The sequence below is a fragment of the Lissotriton helveticus genome, chromosome 2_1, assembly GCF_964261635.1.
Source record: "Lissotriton helveticus chromosome 2_1, aLisHel1.1, whole genome shotgun sequence".
NCBI lineage: Eukaryota > Metazoa > Chordata > Amphibia > Caudata > Salamandridae > Lissotriton > Lissotriton helveticus.
The window spans coordinates 695,450,533-695,462,583 of NC_136059.1; the positions used below are offsets into that span (position 1 = coordinate 695,450,533).

Sequence of the window (12,051 nt, forward strand, 5' to 3'; positions counted from 1 at the left end):
GTTTTCTGCTAGTTACATTTAATTTCCTACTTAACTCTTCATCAATAAACTAAAATATGTCACGTAGATACATTAACACAGTTCACAGTTCTAACACATTTACACAACACAGGATTAAATTCGGTGCGCTGCACATGTGATTATGACTCACCCCTGCAAATGAATAAAATGCAAATATGAAACTTTCACTCCATCAACTGTGACCGGGATATGAACACTTAACTCAGGAAAGTATGTACAACCACGAATTCTTACATCACAAAATAACAAAAGGCAGTTTTTTTCTTTAAATAGGATACTAATTTAGATTTACTTTAGGGAAAAAGTAGCAATTAATTTCCGATGCAGATTTTGGTCCACCATGTTTGTCAGTCTAAAGTTAACATTTCGGCTGTCTCTATTGTGCCTTTGATTGTTTCGGAGACGTATTTTCTCCATACTTGCATGTTTCTGTTTTTTAACTGCTCATTAAATTGCTTTTTAGCGATGTGGAGCGGCCTCTTCACTCATTTTACTGAGTCCTGGAATAACTTCAAATGCCTTGATCCAAATTATACGACCTGGATGGATATCTTGAAAAAACATGGCTATTATACTAAAAAGATTGGAAAAGAAGATTACACTGAAGGCCATCATTCTCTTAGGTAGGTGGGAAATTACCGTTATACATATTTCTAGACAAGAAAAAATACCTAAATGCTTTGTAGATGGGGGGGGTGCGGGGGGGGGGGGGTATTCCTGTCCTGGAAAGGTAATTGGTACCTCAAAGAGAAATATCCCACCCTCTCTGACCTGTGTGCCCCATATTCTGACATCTTGGGAAAAAGATGGTTAGGAGAGTAGGATCGTTTGGGTAAAAGATCAAGGTTACGCAAGAGTCTCCCATGGTAGATGTTGTCAGAGATAGTCCAGAATGCAAGTAGTGTGAATCTTTCTTCAGCTGTCTTCCACCTGTGCTATCCAGGTGGAAGGAGGGACACTACAAATGGGTTGCTCTTAGGTGACGAAAGTCAGGATTGGTTTACGTAAGTACTTACTTCCATTTCTACATAACATTGCTCTGTTGACATCTAATACCCTTCTCATACTATACTGGGGGTTCTTTATGGGTGGATAAACACTTGTGACGAATCTAGACTCATCTTTGGCGAGTGCCAATTCCACTCGATGTAGGGCCTCGTTACAAGTTGAAAGATGTTTGCAGCGGAGATACCGGAGGGCGGAATTAAATTTACCAGCCAGTATTTCTACTTTAAAGTCTTTACATCAAGACCCCCAATCCAAAATTGAGAATAATGAATAAATGCTTGCACCGCGATTTACCAGGTGCTGTCCAAACAGTTTTTCATCTTTTTGCTGAAAAAAACGCTGACATATTCTGTTTGCTATGTCCAGGCGGCAAATGTCAGAGGGACTGCTGGTGGAATGAAAAGTGAGCCCCTTCCTGAACAGAACGTCCTGATTGGAGTACTGCTGAGACTTTAAAAAACTCTTATTTGTTGCTTACATGAGTTGTTACACAACCAAGCCTTCATCTTCCATATGATTACGAGTATCTTGTCCCACAAATGGGGTTCTTAGGGTCTCAAATCACCTCACATTAAGGGTACAAAGAGCAGGCAGTGATTGGCATGCCAGTGTGTGGGACTGAATGATAAATGGATGACAACATGTATATGTACGCCCTACTGTTAGAACTGGGGGTCTCTAATTGGCAGATGTAGGTTCCTTTGGCCAAATAGGGACCCTTGCTTCTAGTCAGGGTAAGGGGAATACACACTTTAGATAGTCACCCCCCCTTGGTAGCTTGGCACAAGCAGACAGCTTATCCCAAAGGCAATGTGTAAAGTATTTGCACCAACACTCACAGTAACACAGTGCAAACACCACAAATGGACACCACACCAGTTTAGAAAATAAAATATCTTTATATTAACTAAACAAGACCAAAACGACAAAATCCAACATACCGATACTCAGTAGAATGTCTTTAACAAGGTTGTTGCAAAAATATACTTGTAGATGATAAATGCATCACTTTAGTCTCATGGGGCGCAGAGAACGCGATGTGTTGACTCTTCCTGCTCTCTGGTTGCGATGCAATAAGATGCCAACTCGATGCGTTTGTGACGATCCGGTGTGATGTGATAAAATGGCGTCTCTGTTGCGATGCGACAACGTGGAGGTGATGCATGCACGCCATATGGCCGTGTGACGAACTCAGTGGTTTTCTGAGCCACGACAGGCCATGCGACACGCTTCTCCGGTGACGCGACAACACTCTTGGTGATGGTGACACGCTTCTCCGGTGTTGTGGCGGGAAATCAGCAGTGGTGCGCTTCCTCAGTGATGCCACGGCCCTACGACACGCTTCTCTGGTGATGCATTGGCACCCTCTGTGGCGGCGACACGCTTCTCTGGTGATGCGACGGCGAACAGCGGCAGCGGCGACACACTTCCTCGATGATGAGATAGCAGCTGCTGCGGCGGCGTCACGCTTCTCTCCTGTTGCGTCGCGCTTCCAGCTCCCCACAGCAAAAAAGCCTCGCACTCAGTTACAGGTCCTCATGGCAGACTGGAACTCGCAGCAAGGAAGTTCAGGGAAGTTGGGGGTGAAGCCCTTTTGTGCCTGGGACTTCAGAAACAGGAGGCCAGCTCTTCTCAGGCCTTTGGAGACTTTTCGTCTGATGGACACAGTAGACAGCAAAGTCCTTCTTCAAGCAGGGGACATAGCACACAGCAAACATCCCTTGGTCCTCTCCTCACTAGAAACAGCAAATTGCAGACCAACCCCAAACACACAGCAAGGGCAGTACTTCTCCTCAGTCTCTTCAGCTGATCTTCTTTGGCAGGGATTCCTCTTGATCACAAAGTAGTCTTGGAAACGTTTGTATCCCTGTGTTTCCACAACAGGAGGCCAGCTCTTCTCAGACCCTTGGAGACTTACTTTTCAGGACACAGCACACAGCAAAGTCCTTGTCAAGCAGGGGGACACCGCACACACCTCAAAGTCCCTTGTCCTTCCTTTGGCAGAAATAGCAACTGCAGGCCAACCCCCGACACACAGCAATGGCAGTACTTCTCCTTCAGCTCTTCAGCTTTTCTCCTCAGCAAAGGTTCCTCCTTGGTTCCTAAGTAGTCTAACATTCAAGGGTTTCAACTCTCATATTTATACCCCAAAAGTCTTTGTTCTCTATGTGTGAGGGGTCTTGGACCCAGTCCAAACCTGTTCTGGCTGCACTCTGACAGTGCACAACTTCTTCCTTTGTCAGTGTGGGCCAGGGTCATCAGATGTACCACAGGAGGTGGAGCCAGCATTGTGGAAGGCAGACACTGCCCTATTCAGGCCCAGGTGCTATTCCTCCCACCACTCCAAATGCAGATAGGTCTAATCAGCCTAGTGCTGACTCATCCAGACTCCTCGAGCCACCCCAGCTCCTGTCACTCTCAAACCAAACATTCAATCCATAAACAGGCAGAGGCACACAGAAAGGTTGAACAAGAAAATAGCCACTTTCCAAAAGTGTTATTTTCAAACACAGGATTTAAAAAACATCCTTCCTAAAAGATGTGTTATTAAATTCTGAGTTCAGGGACACCAGACTCCAATGTTCTATCTCACTCCTATGGGAAGATATGCAGGTAAACATGTTACACAGCATTCCCCATTCTGTTCTATGAGCAAGATAGCCTTTCAATAGTGAAAAACAAAATTGGCAGTATTTCACTATCAGGACATGTTACACACACTAGTACATGTCCTACCTTTTACATACTCTGCACCCTGCCCAGGGGGGTACCTTGGGCCTACCATAGGGGTGTCCTAGGTGTAAGAAAAGGGAAAGGTAAGGCCTGGTAAGTGGGTACACTGGCCAGGTCGACATGGCAATTAGCAAACTGCGCACAGGCACTGAGGTGGCAGGCCTGAGACATCTCTTTGGGGCTACTAATGTGGGTGGCACAATCGGTGCTGCAGGCCCACTAGTAGCATTTCAATAACCAGCCCTGGCACACTCAGTGCCCTTTACTAGGGTCCTATAGGTAAGACAAATATGCCAATCATGGATAACCAATCACAATAACAATTTTCACAGAGAGCATGTGCACTTTACCACTGGTCAGCAGTGGCAAAGTGCCCAGAGTCCTATAGCCAACAACCACAGGTCAGGAAAAACAAAGGAGGAAGAAGCAAAAAGTTTGGGGATAACCCTGCAAAAAGAGCCATTTCCAACACTTACCAATTGGCGTCTCCTGGTGCCAGTCATGTTACGTCACCTAAAATAAGTGTTTTAGACCTTGCTTAAAGACATCCAGAAATTCCGTTTCCATGAACAGATGTAGCCGAGCGTTAGGGGTGGACCCTTGTCAAGACAAGTTCTCCCTCCTCTCACTAGTTCTACTTGTGGAATTACTGTAAGCTGTAGATCTGAGATCCCTAGGTTCCTGATGATAGATCATTTTGCTGTGACTGGGTGATAAATAGGATTAATCCTTCTGTGCCCCTATGAAGCAGACCAGTTTTAGGAGGGCGAAGGGAGGGAAATCTCATCCCCCGTTTAGAAAGTTAAACACAGGGTGGCTGACCTGAACTGTGCTGCCCACTTACTGCTGTCTGTGAGTGAAGTAGGTGGACCTGGGCTCCATGGGACTTCTCTACTGTTTCTGTTGGTCGTCACTGCTGAAGAAACACTTTGGAGAAATGAAGGACCCCAAGGATAATGGCTGCCTGGGGCCAGTGATGCTGACCTACCAATCACATGTATTCTGTAGTAGCCTGTTACATTGTCCTGAGAGGGCCCATCCCATTCACCAACCCCTACATGGGTGGCTGGACCAGGCCTTCCACCCAAGTTGAACTGGCATTCCACTCTGTCTTCCCTACCGAAGTAACCTTTCCAACTCCGTTTGTTCGGATATGGAAGTCTGATGAGCCCCTTAGCATATTCTGCAGCAGGACCCATCTCTTTGTTTTACGTCACTGCTGCAGCCTACTTGGTATCAAGGAGGTCAAACTTCCAATACGAGGTCACTGTGGAGTGTGGAATGCCATGGAGCAGCGCGCGGCCACCATCCAGATGTGAGAATTTACTTTATTGATATCAAGTTGCACGGGTCTAGTCCATAGGTTGAAGAAGCTACATAAGCACTTTCCTAAAGAACCTTATTAAGGAAAGATGTCTTCCTCTTTTTTTTAGCTCGTCTTGCTGTTGGTAACTTTCTTTCACTTCTCCTCCTCTCACTGACGCTTGCTGACTTGACGTACTGTACTGCGCAACCATGCTTATGCCCATCCACCTGCTGGATAGAGCTGCAACATTGCAAAACCCTCCAGATACTTGGTCCCCTGCTGCTGAAGACACCGCTGTGCAGGGCGTTTGACCTTGGTTGGCAGCTTCTGGAGTTAATCTCTTGGCTGCTAGCTGGTTGGAATTAGTTTTTGGTCTCTTTGTGCCCTTGGCAGAACTGGCAGGAGCCCCGTCAAAGTTCGGCTCCTCCATTTGAGTGGAGGAGTGTCGCCCCACGAGCCCCAGAGCTGAAAAATAAAACGGTAATAAAGTTGATTTATGACCGTTTTATTTTTCATCATATCCATTCTGTACTAAGTGTCAGGATAGGTTGAGGCCAGTGCTGCTGTGCGCTTCAAAGTTCTCTAACCTAGCTGTTTTTGACAGCTTAGTAGAGAAAGCAGAGGCCTCTAGTACTCCTAGGAGTGGACTTTAGCTTGGCCTTTGATCTTGTGGACTGTAGTGTCCTGTGGGCCAAATTACAACAACAGGCAATTCCTCTCAGTTTATTAGTAATTCCAGTGGAACTACAATCCCAGAATTGGGTCTAAGTGGAGCTTGACTTGGATGGGGCTTTATCGGAAAGAATATCCTTAGAAAATGGGTTAAGGCAGAGCTGCATCCTGGCACCTAGGTTGTGTTCCTTGTTACTTGCAGATCTCCCTAGAGTGCTTGCTACCACCAATTCTTTTTCGCTCAAATGTGGTGACAGGCATGTGCCGTGCCTCCTCTATGCAGACGATCTGGCTATTGTAGTCCTGACTCAAGTGAGCCTCCAAATGAAATTGAATAGATTCAACCGCTACTGTGAGGTCAATGAACTTAAGGTGAATCTGGAAAAAACTGAAATAATTCCATTTGGGAAAAACTCGAAACCATTTAAGTGGCACCTGGGTGATAGGATGGTGGTGGTATCTTCCTACAAATATCTAGGTATGAAGTTAACAAAAAAGCTGAACTGGGCCCTACATAAAGAATTAGTGGAGACACGGGCAGCCTCAACTATATGAGGCCTAGTACATTTTAAGAATACCCCTTTGTTCTGCGCTGTACCGCATATTAAACTGCGCAAGTAGGTATTGCACCCAAAGTCTTACTGCGTCTTCAGGAAGCTGCTTAGCGTGAACGGAAGCCACGCCAAGACGGAAGTCCTCATCCTGGGATCCTCACCCGCCGCTTGGGACGACTCCTGGTGGCCCCCCGCCCTAGGCAGCGCACCCAAACCAACAGACCACGCACGCAACCTGGGCTTCATCCTGGACTCCTCCCTCTCCATGACCAGACAAGTCAACGCCGTCTCCTCGTCGTGCTTCAACATCCTGCCCATGCTACGTAAGATCTTCCGGTGGATCCTCACCGAGACCAGGAAGACGGTCACCCAGGCCCTCGTCACCAGCCGTCTGGACTACGGCAACGCCCTCTACGCCGGAACCACCGCCAAACTCCAGAAGAGACTCCAGCGGATCCAGAACGCCTCAGCACGACTCATCCTGGACATCCCCCGGCGCAGCCACATCTCCGGACACCTGACAGACCTGCACTGGCTCCCGGTCAACAAGAGAATCACCTTCCGTCTCCTCACCCACGCACACAAAGCCCTACACAACCAAGGCCCAGGATACCTCAACAGCCGCCTCAACTTCTCCGCTCCCAAACGCCAGCTCCGATCGACCAGCCACGCCCTCGCCGCCGTCCCCCGCATCCGAAGAGCCACCACAGGAGGACGGTCCTTCTCCTACCTCGCCGCCAAGACATGGAACTCCCTCCCCACCCACCTCCGCCTGACCGAGGACCACCACGCCTTCAGGAAGCAACTCAAGACCTGGCTGTTCGAGCAGTAGCAGACCCCCCTCCCCCAGCGCCTTGAGACCCTCCGGGTGAGTAGTGCGCTATATAAATGCGATGATTGATTGATTGATTGATTGATTGATTGATTGACCCACCCCACTCCCTCTGACCATAGAGAGGATCGCTCCTCCCCGAGGTTACGGAGTGGGTGGGTTAGCGGTCTAGACTCAAGTGGCTTGCCTACTTATGGCGACAGCTGTGCTGACGGGCAGCTGAGAGGAGCACTCTGCTGCCTGACTCTCAAGGGAGGTATTGCAGCGTCGCTTAATTTCGCTAGCAAGTTTGAGTCATTTTAAATGTGCACTGTTTTAGAACGTTTTAGCCTGTTATCTTTTCAAAATTAATGTCACTCTTTGTTAACTGAATTTGAAACTGAAACGCATATCAAATTGTGCAAGTAGGCATAGCACCCAAAGTTTTACTGCGTCTTCAGGAAGCTCCATAGCGTGAAGGGAAGCCGCTCCCCCCCCTCAGACCATAGAGAGTATCGCTCATCCCCTCGGTCATGGAGTGGGTGGGTTAGCGGTCTAGACTCAAGTGGCTCACCTACTTTTTATTTTTATTTTAACAGTTTTATATAGCGCGAACAAGATCTTCGCAGATATCAGAGCGCTTTACATAGAAGGGTACATGAGGGAACATAGTCAAACAAGTAAATCAAGCTTTACATAGAAGGGTGCATGGGGGAACATGGTCAAACAAGTAAATCAATAAATCACAGTACAAATAGTACAACTAAGTGACTACAAAGCCAATCATGTGAATGATAAGACAACTCATACAAATAAGGGGTCAAACATGTAATACAGATCGGTGCAGGGTGTTAATAGGGTTCGAGATAGTAGTTCAAGTGTATTTAGCCATGAGGATAGCTTTTACTTCTTTTTTAAAGAGTGTAGTGGAGGAGATAAGCCTGGTTTCGGGAGGGAGTGAGTTCCAGATCCTAGGTGCCATTCCTGAGAAGGAGCGCTTGTATGTTTTTTCCTTCCGGAATCTTCGAGGTTTTAGCAGAAGATTGTTTGTGCCTCTCGTGTTTCTAATTCCCCCAGAGATTGTCAATTTCTGAGCGAGGTAGCCGGGTGAGTTTAGGTGTACCGCCTTGTGTGTCATGCAGGCGATTTTCAGATGTATTCTGGCTTCAAAAGGCAGCCAATTCAGGGATTTCAAGTCAGGGGTAATGTGGGAGTACTTTTTTGACCCAGTGATGAGTCTCGCTGCAGCATTTAGAGAAGCTTTTAGTGGTGCGGTTGTAGTTAGGGAGAGTCCGCAGAGGGCGGTGCTGCCGTATTCAATTCGTGGGATGACTAGTGCTTGTACTGCAGTTTGGAAGTCTTCAGCTGGGAGGTAGGGTTTAAGTTTCCTCAGAGTATTGATCTGGAAGTTCGCTCCCTTTGTTGCCTTGCTGATATGTTGCTGCATGTTGAGATTAGTGTCGAGTGTTATGCCTAAAGATTTTGCTGAGTCCACGATGGTGGGTTGGACATTGAGTGCGGTTAGGAGTTTAAGCCAATGTTGAGTGGTGGATATCTTCGCTGGAGGTGAGATCAGAAGGAACTCTGTTTTCAGGGCATTGAGTTTGAGGTGATTATCGGCAAGCCAGGATTGGGTGCATCTGATCGTTGAGTTCAGGAGCAGGATGTCATTGGGTGATTGTAATTTGAGGTAAAGTTGGGTGTCATCAGCGTACATGTGAAAGTGTACATTGGATGCTTGTAGCAAGGTGGTGAGAGGTTCCATGACTAGGTTGAACAGAGTTGGGGATAGAGAGGATCCTTGGGGGACGCCTAGCGTTACAGGTATTGGCGAGGACATCAGGTTGTTGCTCTTGAATTTCTGCGACCTGTTGTGAAGAAAGGAAGTGAACCACTTGAGGACAGTTCCAGATAAGCCCATTCTTGTGTTTAGTAGTTCTAGTAGATTCTCATGTTTAACGGTGTCGAATGCTGAGGAGAGATCAAGAAGGATGAGGAGGCAGGTGTCGTTTTGGTCTAGCATTTGAAGTGCGTCGTCAATTATGTGAGTCATAGCAGTTTCTGTGCTGTGTCCTGCTCGGAAGCCTGACTGGTGAGGGTTGAGGAGATCGAATTGCTCAATGTGTTTAGACAATTGTAGTTGTGCGCATTTTTCCAGCAGTTTGGCGAGAGTGGGGATATTGGTGATGGGACGGTAATTGTTGAGATCAGAGGGGTCGGCTGTAGGTTTCTTTAGTAGAGGTGTGACCTGACCAACTTTGAGGGAATCAGGTATGCTGCCTTGTTGGAGAGAGCTGTTGATAATTTTAGTCCAGAGAGGGAGAAGAAAAGGTGTAAAGTCTTTTACTGCGGAGGCAGGGAGGGGGTCCGTGAGGTGATTGGATGGTTTCAGGGTGCTGAGCAGTTTGCCAATTTCTTCTTCCGAGTATATGCCGAAGGTTGACCATGTAGCATTGTTTTTTGGTTCAGTGGGTGCTAGGCATTGGGGTTTGGAGTAGAGGCTTGCTTCAATGAGGAGATCGCTTTGTATTTTGTCGGTTTTTTGGATAAAGAAAGCAGCGAAGTCTTCACAGGAGGGTGCCTCACGCCCAGTGTTGAGTGGTTGTGGTTGCTCCTTGGATTGTGACTTGATTAGCTCAAACAGTTTTCTCGGGCGGTTTTTTGCTTGGTCGAGTTGGAGGCTGAAGAAGTCCGATTTTGAGCGTTTTATTTTCCTGAAGTAGGCGTTTCTCTTTTTCTTCAGATCTTTTAGGTGCATTGCGGAGGGGGCTGATCACCAGGTCCGTTCTGCCATTCGCATGTCTCGTCTCTCCTCGTTGAGACTCCCGTCGTACCATGGTTTGGAGATTTTAGTAGAGACTCTTTTTAGCTGCATAGGTGCAACCTCATTAATTATAGAGGTCATAGCATTGATATAGTGGTCAGTCAGAGTTTGGACGTCCGTGGTGCCTGTAGGTGGGAGTAGGAGATTGCAACTGTTAGGGGGCAAAGAGCCTGGTTTGAGTTTTTTTCAAGTCTCTTTTCCAGACTTTGGGCTTGGAGAGTTGAGTCGGGTTGACTTTGACTTTTTCATTGATAAAGAATGTGATAATATAATGATCTGACCAGTCACAGGGTTGGATGGATTCGAGTTGGATAGATTCCTCTTTGGAGATGATCAGGTCGAGGGTAGAACCTTTCTCGTGGGTCGGGCTGTTGCATATTTGGGTGAGGTTAAGGGCATCGAGGAAATTTTTAAGACTATTTACCACCGCGTCGTTGCGGTCATTCCAGTGGAGGTTGAAGTCACCAAGGTATATTTGGGTGAGCTGCCGTCCGGAATTGGTTGAGATCATATCCATGATTTGTTGGGAAAAGGTGAGATTGTCCCTGGGTGGGTGGTAAATGCTGTGAAGAGAGCATATCGGTTTGCCCTCACTAATAATGTCGAGGCAGATGTATTCCCAGGATGTTGGGGATGGTAGGGATGTGGAATTGACTTTCTGAACAGAGAGGTTGTTCCTGTAGATGCATGCGATTCCACCACCTATTTGGCCTGTTCTGTCGAGCCTGATAATGTGATAGTTGGGAGGAACCAGAATGTCCATTATGGGTGTCGAAGATTCAGTTAGCCACGTTTCAGTCAGGATGATTAGGTCAAGGTCTTGCGATAAGAGGAGTTCAGCAATGGCGGCGGAATGTTTCGTGGCCGATCTGCAGTTGAGAAGAGTGCATTTGAGACGGGGTGTGTAGAGGGTGTTAGATGGTTCTAGGGAGAGAGGGATTTTTCTAAGGTTATTGGGGATGGAGAATCTGCTGTTTAGTGTGGGTGGTCTAAGGGGATTTGGGTGTATCGTGGGAATGTTGCGGTGTGGTGTGGTTGAGTGAATTTCGGGGGCTGGGTCATAGGAGTGGAGAAGGGTAAGTGTGTCGAGGTCAGAAGAAGAGTTGTGGGTGCGGCGAGGGCGGTTGTTGCGATTAAGAACTGGGATTGAGGTCGGATTGGGGTGGGATAGCTGAGTGCGAGAGTTAGTCGGAGGGGAGGGGGACAAGTTGGGCGGGGATGTAAAGATGTGTGAGGGGTTGCGGGGGCGATGCGGGGGACGAGGGCAGTTGCTGTGCCTATGAGCAGGGATTGACGCCTGGTGTGGGGCGTGATGAGGGTGGGAGTCCGCCGGCGGAGTAGGGGACAAGTTGGGAGGGGAGGTGGAGGTGGGTGGGGGGTGTGTGGGGTGTGTGGAGAGTAGTTCTTTGATGGCGTGTATGTCTTCTTTGATCTGAGTGAGGGTGGCTGTGATGTATTCCATCGAAGGGTAGGTGGTGCGGGTGGGGGTGACAGTCAAGGGTGAATGGCTGACCAGGGAATTCGTGTGCAGGTGGGAGAGAGGGCTGGTGTTTGAGCAGGTCTGCGCTGTGTTGGTATGAGGGATGGAGTTAGGGTGGCGAGAGGTTTTGGGCGGTAGGGGTGTGGATGAGGTAGGGAGGAGGTTGGTGTTATGGGTGAGGGCATTGGTGGTAGGCGGGGGGGTCAAGGCGTAGGCTGGGAGACTGATAGCCGTGGTGGGGGTGTAGGGTGGGTAATGGGGGCTGAGAGTAGGAGGGGAAGTGGGATTGGAGCTGGTCCTGTTGAGGGGGGGGAGTTAAATTAAGAGAGTGGGTCTGTTCTGCGAAGTTGGTTGGAGGGTAATGAGGACTGAGAATGGGGGGGATAAATGGGGGGAATTGTCGGAGTGCGTGTTATTCTGGTGCTGGACTACGTTAGGTGTGTTATGGGTGGGAGCTGTGCTGTCAGCGGCGAGCGGGGTGTTAATGCCCGCTGTATGTGTGATAGGAGTGTTGAAAATATGTGTGGAGGTCCGCGAGTTGGTAGAAGGGGCGGGGGAGAGAGCGGTGTATGAGGGGGAGCGATCTGTGTCTGTGATTGAGTGCTGAATTGGGATAGTGGGGTTGTGGGTAGGGGATGGGAG

At 48.1% G+C, this 12,051-nt stretch overlaps 1 protein-coding gene across 2 annotated transcripts in view; it reads left to right on the plus strand.

Annotated features, from left to right (window-relative positions):
- The window catches only part of ARSK (arylsulfatase family member K), a 961,037-nt gene that overhangs the window by 343,537 nt on the left and 605,449 nt on the right, over positions 1 to 12,051 (plus strand). For both annotated transcript variants that reach the window (XM_078675401.1, XM_078675402.1), the window contains exon 3: positions 485 to 644. In XM_078675401.1, coding sequence (XP_078531527.1) covers positions 485 to 644 — 160 coding nt within the window. The remainder of the gene's footprint in view (positions 1 to 484; positions 645 to 12,051) is intronic.